The sequence below is a fragment of the Mirounga leonina genome, unplaced genomic scaffold, assembly GCF_011800145.1.
Source record: "Mirounga leonina isolate KUSES-001 unplaced genomic scaffold, KU_Mleo_1.0 Mir_91, whole genome shotgun sequence".
Taxonomy (NCBI): domain Eukaryota; kingdom Metazoa; phylum Chordata; class Mammalia; order Carnivora; family Phocidae; genus Mirounga; species Mirounga leonina.
The window spans coordinates 28,049,648-28,069,350 of NW_023270839.1; the positions used below are offsets into that span (position 1 = coordinate 28,049,648).

A 19,703-nucleotide genomic window follows, 5' to 3' on the forward strand; every position below is an offset into this window, starting at 1 on the left:
ACTGTTCCATTTTATAGGTAATAAAACTGAGACCAAGGCAGACAAGGAGATTTAAACTTATATAGTTATTTACTGATGCAGCTGCGATTAGTACAGATATCGTTTTTATTATACCAAGGTTATACATATAAGTATCTAATTTATTTCAAGAAAACCCATAAATGAAACTTAGTCAAAAAAATTTATTTACCAGTCACAATGGGGAAAAAAATACACCAAACACCAAATTAAAGTAATCAATATTACCTGGTTTTAAGGAAACAAAAGAAAAAAAGCTTATGTTTTAAGGAAAACGATGCTGTCATTTAGTTGTCAAAGAGCAGTCAGTTCAGCCTGAGAAAAGACTGGCATAAATGGGACACAGGAGTATGAGAAGAAAAACAGACACAGCAGCCCACTGACATTCTCTCTTCTGTAAGTCAACAGGACTATTCAAAGTAAGAGGCCTGACTATGAAGGTGTTCCATGAGGGCACTGCTCTCTGTAAGGGGCATGCTTAGAAAGGAGTCCTGAGTCAAGGATCCTGGTTATGGCTACTGTCATTGGACATAAGCCTCCTGGGGAAGAATCACTTCTGTCAGCTTTGCTTGGAGGATAGGTATCTAGAATGAAACTCCAACCCTTCCTCCCGCCACACTCCCACCCCACAAATACAACTTGCTCTTCTTTCAATGTCCTTCACCTCACTAATTGGCAACCCCCAACTTTCAGGTGCTCGGACCGAATACCTTGCCACCATCCCTGACTCCGCTTTTTCTCTCATACCCTCACATAAACAAGGCTTTGTCCATTCTTTCTTTTTTTTTTTTTTTAAAGATTTGATTTATTTATTTGACAAAGAGAGAGAGTTAGTGAGAGCAGGAACACAAGCGGGGGAGTGGGAGAGGGAGAAGCAGGCTTCCCGCTGAGCAGGGAGCCCGATGCGGGGCTCGATCCCAAGACCCTGTGATCATGACCTGAGCCGAAGGCAGACGCTTAACAACTGAGCCACCCAGGCGCCCCCATTCTTTCTTAAAATACATCCAGAATGCATCCATTTACTTTTACCTTCTCCATTAATATCTTATTTAACTAGATTATCATTATTTCTTGCTTGGATCAATACAAAAACCTCCTAACTTGTCTTCTGGATTCTACCCTTGTCCCACTACCAACTGTTCTTTTAATTTCTGCTTTTGTTTTCTTTTTTTTTTTTTCCCCAAATCAGTATAGCTTTTATTGCATCTTTAAAATATCACAAATAAGTCTGAAAAATCATCCGGCATCTTGCTGTTTCTGTAGATGGACAACTCAGATCTTATTCATCAGCCTGCTGAACTGTTCCTTTCTCAGAAACATAGATACCATCCAGAAATTTTCTGATATCCTTGTTTTTAACAGTTGTGGCTTGCTGAATCAAAGCAGCTGAGTTCGATACAAGTTCAATGTCATGTCCTTCAAGAATTAACTCATCTTTTTGGGCTTGAGATATAGAACAAGCAACACCTGGCCTCATCTGAACCCTGCGGAGGTACTTCTCACCCAAGAAATTTCGGATTTCAACAAGAGAACCATTCTCCTGAATAACAACGTTGATGGGGAAGTGAGCATACACAGACCTCATCTTGTAATGGAAGCCCAGTGTAATGCCCTTGATCATGTCCTGTACGTGACTACAGATAGAACAGTAGCCAGCTCTTTTTTATTTCCCCACCATTTGTCAACTCGGAGCCTCTTCTTCTTCTTTCCAAGAAGACTGAGTTCTACATTGATGTGATTGAAGTCCCTTTGCAGGGTTCCTCTGGGTCCCTCCACAGTAACTGTGTGTCCCTTCAGAGTGATGTTGACTTTTTCTGGAATGGCGACAGTCTGATTGCTGAGAATGGTCTTCATTCTCGCAGGAGATGTGGCAAAGAAGCTTTGCTTTTGTTTTCTAACTAGTTTTGATATTATTTCAAACTTATGGAAAATTGCAAAACTAGTAAAATGAACTCCCATATATGCTTTACTCAGATTCACCAATTGTTTATAGGTTTTGCCTGTTTATTTTATTAACTTCTCTTTTTCTCTTATTTTAATATTTTCTGAAATATTTAAGAGTGGGTTACAGACATGATGCCTCCTATATAATTTAGAGTACTATATTTCCTCAGAACAGTGACATGCTTTTACATATCTACAATAATCAAAATCATGAAATGTAACATTGATATATTAGTATTATTTAGTCCACAGTCTATATTCCAATTTTATCAACCATCCAGCAATGTTCCCTACATAGTTACCTTCCCTCCCCGTCATCAAGGATTCAATTCAGAATATTCATTGACTTAATTGGCATATATCTTTCATCTCCTTTAATCATAAACAAATACTCAGCCTTTCTTTGACTTTTTTGATCTTCATAATTTCGAAGAGTTTATATATTTTGTAGAATGCCCCTCATTTTCAGTTTTGCTGGTGTTTCCTCCTGATTAGATTCAGGATATGCATTTTTGGCAGCAATCTATGGTCAATTTTTATCATAGCTGCAAGATCAGGCCATTCCTCTGCTCAAAACTCACACCCAGAGAAGTCAAATTTGCTACGATACCCCACATGGCCTTGTACTATCCTTGCAGTTGATGATCTCCCTGCCTGGAATATTCTTCCCCAGATATGTGAATGACTTGCTTTATCCTTCCTTCATATTATTACTCAAAAGACAGCTTTATTTATTTTTTTTTTAAAAGATTTTATTTATTTATTTGACAGAGAGAGACACAGCGAGAGAAGGAACACAAGCAGGGGGAGTGGGAGAAGGAGAAGCAGGCTTCCCATGAGCAGGGAGCCCGATGTGGGGCTCGATCCCAGGACCCTGGGATCATGACCTGAGCCGAAGGCAGACGCTTAACGACTGAGCCACCCAGGCGCCCCAAGACAGCTTTATTTTTTATGGAGTTAGATAAGTTGATGCCAAAGTCTGTAGGGAAAAACAAACATCTAAGGATAGCCAGGAAAATAATGAAAAGGACAAACTGTGAGAGGGTTTAATGATACCAAACATTTAAAAATATTATAAAGGGGTGCCTGGGTGGCCCAGTCGATTAAGTGTCCAATACTTGATCTCAGCTCAGGTCTTAATCTCAGGGTCGTGATTTCAAGCCCCACATTGGGCTCCACACTGGGCATAGAGCCTACTTTAAAAAAAAAAACTATAAAGCCACTATATTTAAAACAATGTGGTACTAGGACATGAATAGACAAAGGGAGGTGAAAAGAACAGAGACAAGAAGTTAATCCAAAAACATGAGAAAAACGGGGTGCCCGGGTGGCTCAGTTATTAAGCGTCTGCCTTCGGCTCGGGTCGTGATCCCGGGGTCCTGGGATCGAGCCCCGCATCGGTCTCCCTGCTGGGTGGGAAGCCTGCTTCTCCCTCTCCCACTCCCCCTGCTTGTGTTCCCTCTCTCCCTGTGTCTCTCTCTGTCAAATAAATAATATCTTTAAAAAAAAAAATGAGGGGCGCCTGGGTGGCTCAGTTGGTTGGGCGACTGCCTTCAGCTCAGGTCATGATCCTGGAGTCCCAGGATCAAGTCCCGCATCGGGCTCCCTGCTCGGCAGGGAGTCTGCTTCTCCCTCTGACCCTCCTCCCTCTCATGCTCTCTGTCTCTCATTCTCTCTCTCTCAAATGAATAAAGAAAATCTTTAAAAAATAAAAAATAAATAAAATTTTTAAAAATGAGAAAACCTAGGATATGATAAATGGCATCTGAAAGAACTGGGGCAAAATGGGTTTCTTAATAAGTGATGCTGGGATAAGGAGGTAGCCATTTGGAAAAAAGATAAATTTAGATCCATATCTCATATCATACAAAAGAATAAACTTCAATGGAATCAGGGATCTAAAAGTAGATTATAAAACAAAACAAGACTAGAAGAAAACATGGATGAATTTCTCTTTTATCCTGGTATAGGGAAAGGTTTTTAACAATGACTCAAAATCCAGAGTAATTTAAAAAAAGACTGATTATTTTGCAGGCGAAAAAAACATATAAACAAAATCAAAACAAAACTTATAAATGGGGGTGGGGGGATATTTGCTTATATACCACAGGCAAAGGGCCAATATCCCTAACATATTTTTTAAAACTCTTAAGGGGCACCTGGGTGGCTCAGTCATCAAGTGTCTGCCTTCGGCTCAGGTCATGATCCAAGGGTCCTGGGGTCGAGCTCCGCATCGGGCTCCCTGCTCGGTGGGAAGCCTGCTTCTCCCGCTCCCACTCCCCCTGCTTGTGTTCCCTCTCTCACTGTGTCTCTGTCAAATAAATCTTAAAAAAAAAAAAAAAGAAACTTAAAAATACATAAATAAAAAAATAAAACTCTTAAAATTGAGGATCAAAGGACTGAAAACACAATAGAAAAATTGAAATAGACACGAGTGGACAGTTCACCACATAAACAAAGAAACTAATGCATTAATAAAATGGCTCTAAAACATATGAAAAGATGTTCAAACTCACTCATATTTAAAGAAATACAAATGAAAACAACACTGAGATATCATTGGATAGTGAAAAACTAAAAAGACTACACATTTTTTTGTTGATGAGGCTATGGGAAAGCAAGGACTCTTGAACATTTTTGGCAGAAATACAAACCAGTACAACTCTTCTAAAAGGAATTTGGCAATACCTACAAAACTACATTTACACCTACCTTTTGACCTAGCAATGCTACTTTTAGCAACTTACCTGAAGCTACATTTCTTAAAATACAGAAATACATACATACAAGGTTATTCACTATAGCATTGTTTATAATTGCAGAATGATGAAAACAATCTGAAGGACCATATATGGGAAAGTGGTTGAATAAACTAATAAAGTGGGTAAGACAAGAACTAACCTAAGTAACTTTGGAAATCAGAACTTTAACTATATTCTATAAGGCTACAGACAAAATGAATTGGACACAAATATTGTACTTGAGTGGTAAATTTGCTTTTCACAGGGTTGCGGGTTAATATTTCTTAAACCACTTTTTGAGTATTCTAGGATTCAGCAAAGAAGTAAATATATTGTGGATAATAAGAGCCAAGTTTCCCAAGACCAAAAAAAGAAGGAAAAGAAGGAAAAAGAGAAAACAAAAATGAAATCTGTGGTGTTGAATTGGAATTGGATGTATCAATATGAACTCATGTTTTTTAAAATATATAGAGATAGACATTAAAATAGACATAGATGTGTGTATGGAAAGATGTGCAACTGTCTCATATTTAGAGAAAGGCAAATCAAAACAAAACTGGGATACCATTTCTCACCTGTCAGTATGGTGAAATTTTAAAAGTATGACAACACATTCTGTTGGTGAGGCTAGGGGAAACATATATTTCCTAACCCTGTGTACTGGGCTTAGAGATGATGCCCCAGTCGTAATGAGCACGCCTAGCAGACAGATCTTCGTGTCTAAGTATACATTCCCCCCCAAAAAGGAACCAGGGCTCCTTGAAGAAATGGCTAATTCCAGGACTGGGGCAAGGAAATTAGAAAATGAGCCATGTGGTGCTAGAAAGTAAGGAAATGATCAAAAAACAATGGAGGACTGTTGAAAGGACACTTGAAAGGGCTCCCAAGGGCCAACTCTGAGAGAGTTTGAACAAAATAAATAATAATAGTAATGGAGAATAATCCACAGAATAAAATAAATATCTATGAGTCCATATTGATACAAATAAAAACTAAGTAAATACTAAATAAATGGGGGGAAAGGAATAGCTCTTCCTTAAGAGTAGAATTCCTATTCATACCTGGAGAAGGAATGATGGAAATAGCAAATGACCATTTAACAAACACCACAGTAATAAACTGTTGCAGGCAAGAATCATCAATGGATGTTAAAATTAGTAAAGTAAAAGTATGATGAGAAACAGGATATATGCACGACCTCAAAGTATTTTCCCATAATATACTTATTAATTTCAAAGTTTAAAATAGTAATTATAGTAGAGAAATCTGGAAGATACCGCTATAACCAAGTGATCAAACTTAACATCGCCAGTAATTGGCACCTTGTGTTTCCTCTATATGATGAAGGGCACGTCACTTCTGTGAGGTTCCTGCATGAAGCACATTGCTAGCCTCAACCTAATTAGGAGAAAACCTTAAACTTTCAAGGGGGGGAAGGATTTTTGCAGTCTGTTTTGCCTAATTTTTCTACTGCTGTGCCCTCAAGGTCTACAAGATAGCTGGCTAATATTCTTCTAAAGTGTCAAAGCCATGAAAGGAAAGAGGATTAATGGATGGTCCTAGATTGAAGGAGCCTAAGGAGACAGAACTAAGTGCAGTGTATGATTCTAGATTGGATCCTAGACCAGAAAAAGGACATCAGAGGGTAAATGATGAATGTGAACAAGATTTTCAGATTACTTAATAGTATTATATCAATGTGAATTTCCTGGTTTCAATTATTTACCATGGCTATGTAACATGTTAACATTTGGGGAAACTGGATGTAGGGTGTATAGTACCTCTGTGTACTATTTTGCCAACCTTTTTGTAAGTTTAAGATTTTTTTTTTTTTGAAGTTTGGAAAAAAAGTCGGGGGGAGGCAGCTTTACAATGAGGCTTTCCCCTAGCCTAGTACATATGCCCTCTGGCCCACCTAGCATTCCTTATCTACTTTTCTAACTTTATTTTCCAGGATAGCACTTATTAATATATGACAAACTGTGTATCTTATTTACTTTTGTTTATCATGCCTCACTTCGTGATGGTAAGAATTTTTGTCTATTTTGTCTCACTTGTTTGCTGTTGTGTCCGCCATGCCCAGGACAGTATGTGGATGGTGTGCAGTAAAGGTCTACTGAACAAGTGACCATACACTCCCTGAAGATGTAAGGGGCCTCTAGGAGTACCAGCAATGTGAAACTCCAGGTTTAATATCTGGTAAATACGGCACATCTCACTCGGCAAGGAAAAGATGATAAGAAAGGAGCCTGCAATATCCATCTCCAACCTTATGCCTAAGAGACATGGTCTATTTAGCTGTTGCAGCACATTTTATCTGTACAGATTTACTCATATAAATGGTGAACTTATCATAACTGATTGAAGCCTATTTTAAAACTGCCTAAAAAACAAAACTGAGCAAAGGGAAAAGAAACAAGCAAACCTGCAGTCGTCACATTGACTGTCTGAGTCACAGGGGAATGATGGGGGGTGGTGGGATGTTAGGAAACAGTAAATCCAGGGTTGAAAAGCCAAAATAGTCATATAAATCTAACACTCTTCTTGGATTTCCTGTCACAAAAATGCTAAGAACCAAACTTTCGTATTTAAGATTAGTATTTTTAAAGAAGTCGTATCATTCTCTAGGAGCAGTATAACATTTTTCAGAGACAATCTTTAGGTCCTGACACTCCACACAATTCCCTCTCTGCCTGGTAGTTCTCTGGCTGTATTTGTGTGGTGCTAACATTGTATTGAATGCTCCAGTACTACACAAGTCAAATATGGGTGGGCTTTTCTCATCTTAGGGAAAAAATTATGCTGATGGATGGAATTTAAAAGCTTAAAAAAGTAACATTTCTGGGGCATCAGGGTGGCTCAGTCAGTTGAACGGCCAACTCTAGGTCTGGCTCAGGTCATGATCTCATGGGTTGTGGGACTGAGCACCCCCCCCCCAATTCCCCTCCCCATGGAGCTCCACGCTCAGCAGGGGGGTCTGCTTCAAGAGTCTCTCCCTCTGCCCCTCCCCGTCACTCATATGCATGTACTCTCTCTCAAATAAATAAATCCTTAAAAAAAGTAGCCTTTCTTACACTTTTGACACTCATTCCCATTTTATAACAGAATCTGCTATAATACAGCATGTAATGTAGTACAAAACTATATTTAGTCATTTTATATCTAATATGATAATATTTCATAGTGTTAGACTAATGGAATTTGAAAGCTAGTCTTCCTAGTTATGTGGCCTTAGGAAAGTTAAATAACTTCTCAGTGATTAAGTTTTCTCATTTGTAAAATGAAGATTAATAATAATACCAACCTCAGGCGCCTGGGTGGGTCAGCTGGTTAAGCGACTGCCTTCAGCTCAGGTCATGATCCTGGAGTCCCGGGATCGAGTCCCGCATCGGGCTCCCTGCTCGGCGGGGAGCCTGCTTCTCCCTCTGACCCTCCCCCCTCTCATGTGCTCTCTCTCTCTCATTCTCTCTCTCAAATAAATAAAATCTTTAAAAATAATAATAATAATAATAATACCAACCTCAGAAGGTTGCTGTGAGGATAAAATTACTTAACAAAATGGAAGGCAATTAAACAGTGCCTTGCACAGAGTACTTAATAATTGTTAATGATTATTAGAAGTAATAATATTTTATTAATAAAAGGGCATAATGACTTCTATGAACTCTGTCAATGAAATAATTCTAAATTTCTGTCACATGCTGGCCCAATTATGTACAAACACTCTCCCTGGTTGGAAAGGAGAAAATAAAACCTCTGCAGTATTACTTTTCTCTCCACTTCATAAATTGCTTGAGGGTTTCCCACATCGTATTTATAATATGCTGGTTCTTACCTGAAGACTGGAGAAATGAGTTAAATGTATACTATTCTATACATCCATAGTTTTGATTTACATTATACTACATTATTAAGAGTAAAATCTAGCCTTGAAAGTAGCTTTTTTTCTCTGGTTTTCTACTCTCAAAATGTTAGGCTTCCATGGTTAATATCAAAGACATTTTACTGATGCTGTTCAGGATCACTGGTCTCTAGAACATAAGAGTAACATTAAATTCACAGTTTCCTTGATATTTAATTCTCTAAGATACAGACAGATTCTTCTTGCTCTTAGGCCTTTTATTTCTAGTCTGTCATTCATTAGCCGAAGGATAGTGGGCGTATCACTTAAAACCACCAATCCTTGATCCTCTCATCTGTAAACATAACATCTGTCCTTGCATAGTCACAGGATCGGGAGGAGATTCCAAAGGCAGTTTTTAAAAACTATATGTCCTTTTATAAACATGTCCTTTTATAAATGTTATTTTAATAATAATGCAGGCCATCTGAAATAGTCAAGGCTGTTTATTAATAATAATTTACCAGTTGCTCTTCACTGTTTCAAAATATCTGTGACTCAGCAAAGAAGAAACGATCACGACTAGTAAGAGTCATGAAAAAATAAATAGAGCTTTCACCAACCTGGCCATTTGCTTGTAAGCTTCTTCAGCCACTGCAAAGATATGTGGATCCATATCACCCATATTCTGACCACTATAGGCATTAATAATATCTTCTCCATAAATAGGCAGCTGTTCATAAGGATTTATAGCTACTAGGACTATACCTGGGGGAGGGGTAAAAAAAAGCAAAAGAAGAAGTTAATGATATACTAATGGACATATCAAACTTGGTGAAGTGAGAATCAGACTTAACACAAATTTTGATTTCAATTAACCTTGAACTAACAAATTGTTAAAGATCAAAATATATCATAGCCTTTGCCTCTGAGCCTATTACACCTAGACCTAACTAAAACACCATTTAAAAACTGGCCTAAGCTATTAAAAATAAAAACTATGACAATGTTAAAAGAACTTTAAATATTTTCATAATATTTAAATGAAAAAATTCACTTCTAGAAATTTATCCAAATGAAATAATCAGACATTCAAGCAAAGGTTTTTTTCATAAAGATGTTTGTCATAATATTATTCACAAGAGTGAAAAGTAGAATCAAACAAAATATATAATAAAGGAAGAGTAACCAAATATTTTGTTACATCATATGACAGACTATTATACTACCACCACAAATTATGTTTTTAAAGAATATTAAATGTCATAGGAAAAGATGACACAAAATTATATAGACTAATTCCAATTTCATATCTATTTATACTTTCTCACATACACACACATATAGGATATGTCAACATAATACTGGTTATTTTTCAGTAGTGAATTACATGTAATTATTTTTCCTTCTTTATACTTTTCTTTGTATTTCCTTAAATTTTATAGTAGGTATATATTAACTTAATGAACTCCTTCATTCAACAAATATTAATTCAGCTCCAAGTATGCCTCAAGTCTTTTCTGAGTGCTAGGTTTATAACAGTAAACAAAAAAAGACAAATCTTTATTCTCATAGCCCTTATATTCTAGTGGGAAATTCAGACAATTAACAAGATAAGAAAAAATAAATATCACAGGTTAGGTAGTAGAAGAAAAAGGAGAAAAATTAAACAGAGAAAAGAACACTGAAACTGGGGTGTCTGGGTGGCTCAGTCATTAAGCGTCTGCCTTCGGCTCAGGTCATGATCCCAGGGTCCTGGGATCGAGCCCCACATCGGGTTCCCTGCTTGGTGGGAAGCCTGCTTCTCCCTCTCCCACTCCCCCTGCATGTGTTCCCTCTCTCGCTGTGTCTCTGTCAAATAAATAAATAAAATCTTAAAAAAAAAGACGGAAACTAAGGAGGGGAGTAGGGGTTTATGATTTAGATAAGGCAGGCAGGGGAGGCTTCACCAAGAAGGTAACATATGCACAAGAAAAAGATAAATGGAAAAATGAAAATTGAGAAACAGAAATATTTGGTTCATAGGGAAGAAAAAGAGTTAGTATCAAGGATACAAGAGGTATAAATTCCTTTAAGAAGAGAAGACAGCTGTCTCTGTCCAAAATAGGGGAGTAAGGAAGAAATGATGAGCACTGAGTTGGTCACCCAAGCAAACAGACTGAGAAGAAAATGAATGAAATCCCAGACCTGAGCCCAGAAGAGAGTAATCAGGGAAAGAAAGATAAGTCAGTAGAGAAAAGAGCCAGGGACAAGGGAGAAAATAAGGTTAAGAAAAAAAAGAGAGAGACAAAAGAAGGAAAAGAGGAAAAAACCCAAAAGCACATGGTACTTAATTTCTAAGAGAAAGAAAAAGAATCCTGAGCTGGGTCACTGGCAGCTAATACCGCAATGAGCATGGGCCCAGGCCAGTACATCAAGCAAGAAGTTACTACGAGTCATCAGTCCTACATTGAAAACAAGAGAACACTAAACTTTTTTATTTTTTTATTTTTTATTTTTTTTTAGATTTTATTTATTTATCAGAGAGACAGAGGCAGGCAGAGGGAGAAGCAGGCCCCTTGCTGAGCAAGGAGCCCGACGTGGGACTCGATCCCAGGACCCTGGGATCATGACCTGAGCCAAAGGCAGACGCTTAACTGACTGAGCCACCCAAGCGTCCCGAGAACACTAAACTTCTTGAACCTGCACCACAAAGATAAGTCTTTGGACATCTACTCTTTATGTAGCAGTTCTTGTACAAGTTGTATGAGATGAAAGTAACTGGCAAACTGTCACTGAATTTGTCAAATGACTTCTCTGGGAGGAAGAAACTCTAAAAGATGGGCCCAGTTCAGTTCTTTTTTTTTTTTTCTGAGCAAAATTATGTAAGTTCACAAAAGAGCTTATTCAGCACAAAATGCAACTAGCTAATGAACATGGTAAATCTTTTTTGATAACTCTTTAGTGATTCTCTCTCTAGGAGAAAATCCAACTGCAGCCTTCTTTCCCCATGCACAATAATTCCGAGGCTATGTCCATTAGAGGAGAGAGTTCATGGTCCACTCAGACAGCAAGGCACACTTACCACAATATGTATAAATAAGTTTGGAGTCAATAAAGCGGACTCTGAGATTGTGGAGCACAGCAGGCTCATGAAGATAGCTGAGGGCTGTGAGGTCATTCTCACCCACGAGGATGTCAGGGTTTCTCAAGTGAGGCAGTTCCTTGGTCTTTGGATCTAGACGATATTCCAAATCCTAAAAATGCATGAGATACAGCATCTGGATAAATCATGGCAATAAAATTAAAACAGGCTTATATATTTTGCTTATTTTCTATTCCTGATATGCTTCTCAGCTATTAAATGCATTCTTTTCCTGGCACCTTCCAAAGCCACAGAACTGGTGGAAATGGAAGTCTTCTTTTTCACTAGATATATTGACTTGTATTAAGAATTTTTGCTGGGGCACCCAGGTGGCTCAGGCGTTAAGTGTCTGCCTTCAGCTCAGGTCATGATCCCAGGGTCCTGGGATTGAGCCCCCACATTGGGCTCCCTGCTTGGCGGGAAGCCTGCTTCTCCCTCTCCCACTCCCCCTGCTTGTGTTACTGCTCTCGCTGTGCCTCTCTCTGTCCAAAAAATAAATAAAATCTTTAAAAAAAAAAAAAAAAAGAATTTTTGCTGGGCGCCTGGGTGGCTCAGTTGGTTAAGCGACTGCCTTCAGCTCAGGTCATGATCCTGGAGTCCTGGGATCGAGTCCCACATCGGGCTCCTTGCTCAGCAGGGAGTCTGCTTCTCCCTCTGACCCTCCCCACTCTCATGCTCTCTCTATCTCATTCTCTCTCTCAAATAAATAAAATCTTTAAAAAAAAAAAAAGAAGTTATGCTAATATAGTTTGAGAAGTTTAGACTTTTTTTAATATTTTATTTTATTTTTTATTTTTCCATTTTTAATGTAAATTCAATTAATTAACATATAATGTATCATTGGTTTCAGAGGTAAGTTTAGACTTTTTTAACCAGTTACTGAACCAGAAGTTTTGGGTTTTAATTTTTTTTTAAGTAGGCTCCAGGCTGGGCTTGAACTCATGACCCTGAGATTAAGAATTTAAGAAGCACTACTCACTTTAAAGCCAAGGAAATACGGCTTTATGGAAAAGCCAAGCATGCAAATTGTCACTCAGCCATGCATTAAGGGCATATAACATATGACAAGTAAAAAAGGGGAAAAAAATGAAATTTAATTGTAGAGAAGGACTAGCTGGTTTTGTAAAAAGCCACTTTTCTTAATATTGCAGAGATATACAGAGGTCAAATATTCGAAATAGGTTGGAATGAACTATGCTAGATGGAGAGGAATTTACCATCTGTCCCTCGACCTCTACCTGCCTGTTTATTATGGATATAATGTCCTTCCCCAAACTGGTCCTTGCACTGATCCCTGCAATACACAAAAGCCACTTCTGGCTACACAATCTCTGGCAGAACTACTTAATGTCTCTGAGCCTTGATTTCCTTATTTGGAAAATAGTTATAATATTACCTACAAATCTACAGGGTTATTATGAGAATTAACCTAAGAAAATATAGCTCACAGTGCCAAATGTTGTGCCTAACACAGAGTAGTTGAATAAATTAATTCTTTAATTTGGCATTCAAGGCCCTCCCCTAATTCTTCCCTGACTTCTGCCTTCTTCCCAACTAATCTTGCCTCTGTTTTGCTCTCCTGAAATTCATCCTCCAGGCGGCCACCAATGAGTCCTTTCTAAAACACAAATCCAGCATCCTTCCTCTGTTTTAAAAATACTACAATCACTCCCCATCACATATCACTTGAAGTCCAAGAGTTTTAGGATGATCACCAGGCCCTGCTTGATGTGGTTCCCAGCCCCCATCCTCTTGCCAGTCCCGTACTCTTACTTCACATCCTAACAACATGGAACTTGTGTAGTTCCCCAAACACACATTATTGTGCATACCTCCCTGCCTTTGCAGATGCTTTTCTGGATCCCTGAAATGCACTTCCCCTCATCTATTCATTCTTCAGACCATGCCTCCCTGACCCCTTACCTTCACCAGCCTGCCTGGTCACTCCCCAACTCTGTTCTACTTTTGTTCCTTGCTTTTACTTATCATATCATATGCCATACTATTCATAAATATATCTATTTCTCTTACCTAACATTGATGTCAGAGAGCACCTTCTGCCACTTCTGAACATGTTATATATCAGATACTTTAATATGTGAGCCTGGAACTAGAACATACATCTTTCTAAATCTCTGCCCTACTCAGCCTGTTATATTCACTATCTCCAGAATACATTCCAATTCTCACACGGTCTACCCCCTTTCTCCTTGTCAATCCAAATTCTCTCTACCTTTAAAGTTCAGTCACAATCCTTCTTCCTTCTTGATGCCTTCCTTGACAAAGCAGACCATAATGAAATTTCCCTCTTAGGCATCCTAAAGTCATTACTCTCTTTACAACATAGCAGAGTGGTTATGAGCAGAAATCATGAAGACAAATTTTCTGGCTTAAAATCCCAGCTTCGTCCCTTAATACCTGTATAATCTTGAGCAATCCCTCTGAGCCCTAATTTCTTTACCCATAAAGCGGTAATAACAACAGCCCCACTTCATAGGATTGTTGTGAGGATTAAATGGGTTATAGCAAGTAAAACACTTAGAACTATGCCTGGCACATAGTAAGTGTTTATTACACTTACTGAGCAGGGAGCCCAATGTGGGACTCAATCCGGGGACTCCAGGATCATGACCTGAGCCAAAGGCAGTCACCCAACCAACTGAGCCACCCAGGAGCCCCTGTGGTGTTGAACTACTCTTTAGATCCTATGCTTTATGTAACTTTTCGTGTATTTGTAGCTAGTTTCCCTGGCTAGACTAGAAGTTGTTAAGGGAAAATTAATATCACGAAGGTTTTTAAGAAAACAGTGTGACATGCCTTGTCAAATGCTATGGAGAGGTCAAAAAGGTAGAACTGAGATGTGTCTACCCATGAAGTGAATGCAGACAGGAAAGTATAGAGACACAATTGGTTTTATGTTTTTCTGGTTGCTGGCAAACTGCTTTATACATGATAGTTTGTCAGTAAATATTTTTCAAATGATTAGGTCCAGCAAATATCAAATCTCAGACTGGCTCCTTAAGCAATGTTTTCTTAGCTACTATGAAATTAATGCTAGCCTAGGCAAAATAAACAGGCACATCTTTGGGAGGATTAGAAGTGAATCTAAACCTAATCAGAATAAATTCATAGACCAAAATACAGATTTTTAAAGTTCTGCCATTTTCATTAACCCTTTGGGAAAGAAAATTGAGTTTGCTATTTTTTTTTTAATTTAGTAAGTGAAAACATTAGATTAATTCAAAATTTAACTTCCAACTGAAGTCAGGTACGTCACAACAAACTCACACTTTTGAATTCACTTCACTTTATGCCAATGACAACAAATAAAAGCAAAATTTTTACCTTTCCTTCCTCAAGGTGAAGCAGGAGAACCTTATCTCCTGGTTTATAATCTTTGAGCAGCTCTGCTGACTTCCAAACTTCCTCAGGGTCAGGTATCCAAACTCTGGCAAACTAGAAGACAAACAGGAAAAAAAAAAATTAAACTAGCAAACCAATTACTTTACAATAATATATAAACACATCATCATTTATTCATAATGAAATCATTTACAAAAGAATAAATCTTGGCCAATATGAAATTTAATTTTTAAATTAGTAGTTGAAAAGTACTTTAGTCCCAGTAGTACCATCATGCCCACATTATATGAAAAGTATGCTCTGTATTGTGGTAATAATTTCATAATACATAATACCTTAAATACATAATACCTTAAACTTACACAGTGCTATATGTCTATTATATCTCAATAAAATTGGAGGAAAAAGTATGCTCTGAATAAACAGCTACAATTAAAGTTTGCATTTTCTTTATATAATAAAAGCTACCTGAAAATATAATTTTAGGTAAAAATATAAATATAAATCTATTTTTTCACTGAATGTGGACTTTCAAAAAATCACAAAACATGACTGTGAAGCTTGATACAGTGGCTCTGCCAGCTTCAATAATACAGCTATTTTTTTTTAAAACATTTTATTTATTTATTTGACAGAGAGAGAGAGAGCACAAGTAGGCAGAGTGGCAGGCAGAGGGAAAAGAAGGCTTCCTGCTGAGCAAGGAGCCCGATCCCAGGACCCCGGGATCATGACCTGAGATGAAGGCAGACGCTTAACGACTGAACCACCCAGGCGCCCCTACAGCTATCCTTTTATGACAGGATTTACAATTTGAATTTTTGATTGGGGTTTCCATCCTGTGTTAGGCAAAGACTTAGTGACTTCTCAACTATTCCTCAGAGGCCATTAAGGTGTGGAAAAGAGGACAGTAAGCTTGTGGCTGGAAGCCACAGCTGTTTTATAGACTGGGCATCTGGAATTTTCTTTGAAGAAAGTTCTGCTGCTAATTAAAAAAAAAAAAATTAAGAAAGTATTGTTGTCTAGTGTTTTGCCTTCGTTATTACATAAAGATGAGTGAAAATGGTACATCTGACCAACAATAAGTTTGGCTCTCATAGCCTCAATATCATGAAATGTCTGGTAATCAATCATCAGGGTTCCTGAAGAAGCAAATCTTTAGCCTCAACCAGACACTCTCTGGACTTAAGCCAATTTTGGACTTTAGGTCAATTCTGAAGAAAAAGAAAAATACATATTAACATGAATGAGTCCTCCAAACACCACCCTGAAGAAATTTTATGATTGCTAGGATTCCTCAGGAAGGAATCTCTCTTTATGTACATTAAAACTTGATGTTCATTTTCAGGAATATATCACATAGAAACATACCACCACCACCAGCCTTTCTCTACTTTATTTTCTTCAAGCTCTTATTGCTACCTGCACTTACTTACTGTTAAATGATCACTTGTTTACTTATTTATTATTTCTCCTCCTCCATTAAAACAAGCTCCCTGTCTGCCTTGTTCAACACTGTATCAAGTGCCTGTGTACATAGCTGGTTCATAGCTGGGCACTTAGTATTTAATGAAAGAATCTCAGAATAAAGGGCATCTTAAATTGAAAAAAAGTAGTATGGTAAAAAAAAAAAAAACTTGCCATTGCTTTACTTTTCTCTTATTATTACAGATTCGTGAAAACTTTTTGTCTGAACAGTGTGCAAAAGAAAGAGTACTAAACTAGGTTATGAGTTCTAATCCCAGCTACTACCATACTGGCATCTTAGCCTTTATTTCAGGCATCTGTAAAATGGGGATGACAGCAGTACTCATTTAGATCATCTCAAGGGCTTTCATACATAGAAACCTTGTGAAAAGCATAAACCAATATGTAAGTACAGGTTGAGATTGTTACCAAGTGTGTATTCCATAAGAAATGATTGCTAATGTTATTTGTAAATATGTTACTGCAATTTGTTTTACAACTTTCTTCCCAGTTACACAGTCCATAAACTGAGTAATAGCTGTTACTAAATTTCCTGGAGGTTACTAAAATGTTACTCATTCAATAAACATTTCTGTATACCAACTGCTCCCACTCTGAAGCTCACTTTAGAAAGCCAGTATTTCTACGACTTTCCCTGGAAGGATTTACTGGTTCCAGAAGAGATATGTAATATGCGAGATTCAGAGTCATGAAATGACCTACTACCCTGACTGATGAAAGCACAAAAAAGCGAAATGGGTCTAAGTGAGTTTGTAGGAGCATAACTGACCTGCTCTAAATAGGAGATTTTCAACTAAATCGAGAAAGATGCATCTTCCTGTGATTTGTCAATAGCAAGTTCCAGTTCAGATTTCCACAAGTGTTTTGGAAACACTTGAGTGCATACTTTTTCAAAGGCTAGAGTTCCAAGAGCTAGGAGTTAACAACACTTACAGATAGTACAGGGAGGCTACGGCCCTTACTCTTACCACAGGCAAGGTATTTAAATGCCAAACATCATCCTGATAACCAAATTCCCCATTATCCTATCTCTATCTCTTGGGAAAGTATCCAAGGAGAAATAGGTCAGAACTCAGCCTATTATTACCATTGTCTTTTTATGGTTCTTTTCCATCTTAACCGGTGAGATTGGTGACTCTGCAAAAACAACTATACCAGAACTGGGTCAGTCTGGGAAGTGTACATATATATATACACCTTAGTTGCTGAAACCGAGAGAAATTCCAACCTGACAGTGCCCCTTCCTATTGCCTCTGTCACCTCCAACCCTACTTTCTCCTTCTGCCCTAGGCCCCCAATGAGAATACATATAGCAGCCCTGAGAAATAGGACTGAACTTGTCCAGCCACATGCAGTGGCGAGACTGCAGGAAGACTGCAGTGGGAGGACAAGGCCCCGAGATCATATGAGGAGCCTGGAAATGGAAGACAGCAGCAAGAGACAGGCAGGAATCAGACACAGGGGTGGACACACATACCCACTAAGTCTGCTCAGGATTTCCTGGGAAAACAGAAGCAGTTAGCAAAAGATAACCCAGCCAAAGTGGATCAGACTGGACACAGCTCCCAGCAAGACAAGGGAGGGTCCAATGTCATGCAACTCTGCTGTGTCATAATTAGCTAGTGGAGGTTGAGGCTTTTCTGCAGTGCTCCTCATTCCTTTCTCCTACTCACACTACTCTAATTTTGTCTCTCGAATATCTCATTTATGATACCTCAGACCTTATTCTAGTTATTTACGGATCTATGTACCTCCCACACCAGAGGGTATACTCCTTTCTTGGAATCCCGTCGAAGGCTGGCCAACTCCCTCACCCACAGCTGGTGAGCAGCACATCTGTGATGATGTAATTTAAGACAGAGGTAGGACAAGGTACGGAAAAAAGGTGGGAGAAGAACTGGGACGAGAGGCGGCAACGGCAAACTTCACAGGCCTGCCTCAGGATTTTTCCTGAGGCCACAAAGCACAGTTGAGATGGGGTAGGAGCTGGAGACTAAGAGAAGAGAGATCTGTGAAGTGGTAGGCAGAGTAAACATTGCTGTAGGAATGGCAGGAGAAGGGAAGCAAGGATTTGGAATCTGAGGTACTGTGACTAAAGCCAACAAACTGTAGGAGATGAATGAAAGATAAAGAGGCTTAAAATAGATAACATTAAAATGTAAACACATCAAAGAAGATTTATGACAATTCAAAGGAACGCCTGATTAGAAAGGAGAGTAAGGACAAAATGGAGACGGGCTAAATGTTACGGTAACAGGCAAAATCTGAGTAAATAATGCTAGCACAGACTTAAGTTGCATAACAGCTTACAAGGAAAATAAATAAGGCCTGCCTGGCAATGATGAGTTAATACTGACAGTCTAATGGAAGAGCACCGGAAAGGTGGGTTTTGGGGACATGCTTGCACTAGTACTTCCAGAGAGGGGGGCAAACAGTGCTGGCTCGGCCTAGCATGGCCCTCCGACCTTCTTAGGGATTACACCCATCCCTGTACACGTAAGGAGGCACCAGTCATCTTTCTTTTTGTATCCTCTCACGATGACAGCACTCAAGAGGTTTTTGATTAATGCAGATGACTCTCTAGAAATTTCGCTAACTTGTGCTTTGTCAGTCAAGGAACTCCGGGGTGTGGGCACCAAGAGCTGTTTTTCTGAAGCCTCAGTCACTTTGGGAATAAGACTGACAGCACTGAGTAAATGACCAATCCCTGAATCCCAAAAAAATCTGACCCATGTGATTCTCTCCCCTCCCCCCAAACTCCCACATATATTACTCACTTTTCATACAGCACACGTGCACATCTTTCCTAGCTCCCCTATTAAATCATAAGCAGCTCGGCAACATAGAATCTGCCTTGGTTCCTGAATGTTTGCAAAGATGAATGCTTTATGTGACAATTCAAACAAAGTCATCATAAATAAGTGTCCTAGGATATGAACTGAAGCAGGAGAAAAATCCTGAATTATCAACAACCCCTCCTCTGAATCCTGATACTCTATATAGTTACTAAGTAATTCATATAACCCTTACAACATGTTTTGGTATAAAAAAAAAAATCAGGAACTACTACCCTAAAGCACATAATGCACGTATATACATATGTATACATATATATACACATGCATGCACACACACATGTATATTATATATGTATATATGTATATGTATATAGATTGTGTTCCAGATG

General features: G+C 38.5%; 1 protein-coding gene and 1 pseudogene across 5 annotated transcripts in view; both read right to left on the reverse strand.

The window, feature by feature from the left end:
* The window catches only part of MYO5A (myosin VA), a 192,804-nt gene that overhangs the window by 113,157 nt on the left and 59,944 nt on the right, over nucleotides 1–19,703 (reverse strand). For all 4 annotated transcript variants that reach the window (XM_034994273.1, XM_034994272.1, XM_034994271.1 and 1 more), the window contains exons 2-4: nucleotides 15,014–15,124; nucleotides 11,609–11,780; nucleotides 9,168–9,312 (exon numbers count right to left, since the gene is read on the reverse strand). In XM_034994273.1, the coding sequence (XP_034850164.1) occupies nucleotides 9,168–9,312; nucleotides 11,609–11,780; nucleotides 15,014–15,124 (428 nt within the window). The remainder of the gene's footprint in view (nucleotides 1–9,167; nucleotides 9,313–11,608; nucleotides 11,781–15,013; nucleotides 15,125–19,703) is intronic.
* Nucleotides 1,202–2,523, reverse strand: LOC118003349 (annotated as a pseudogene). The gene has a single exon (XR_004677320.1). The product of XR_004677320.1 is annotated as a 60S ribosomal protein L9-like (transcript).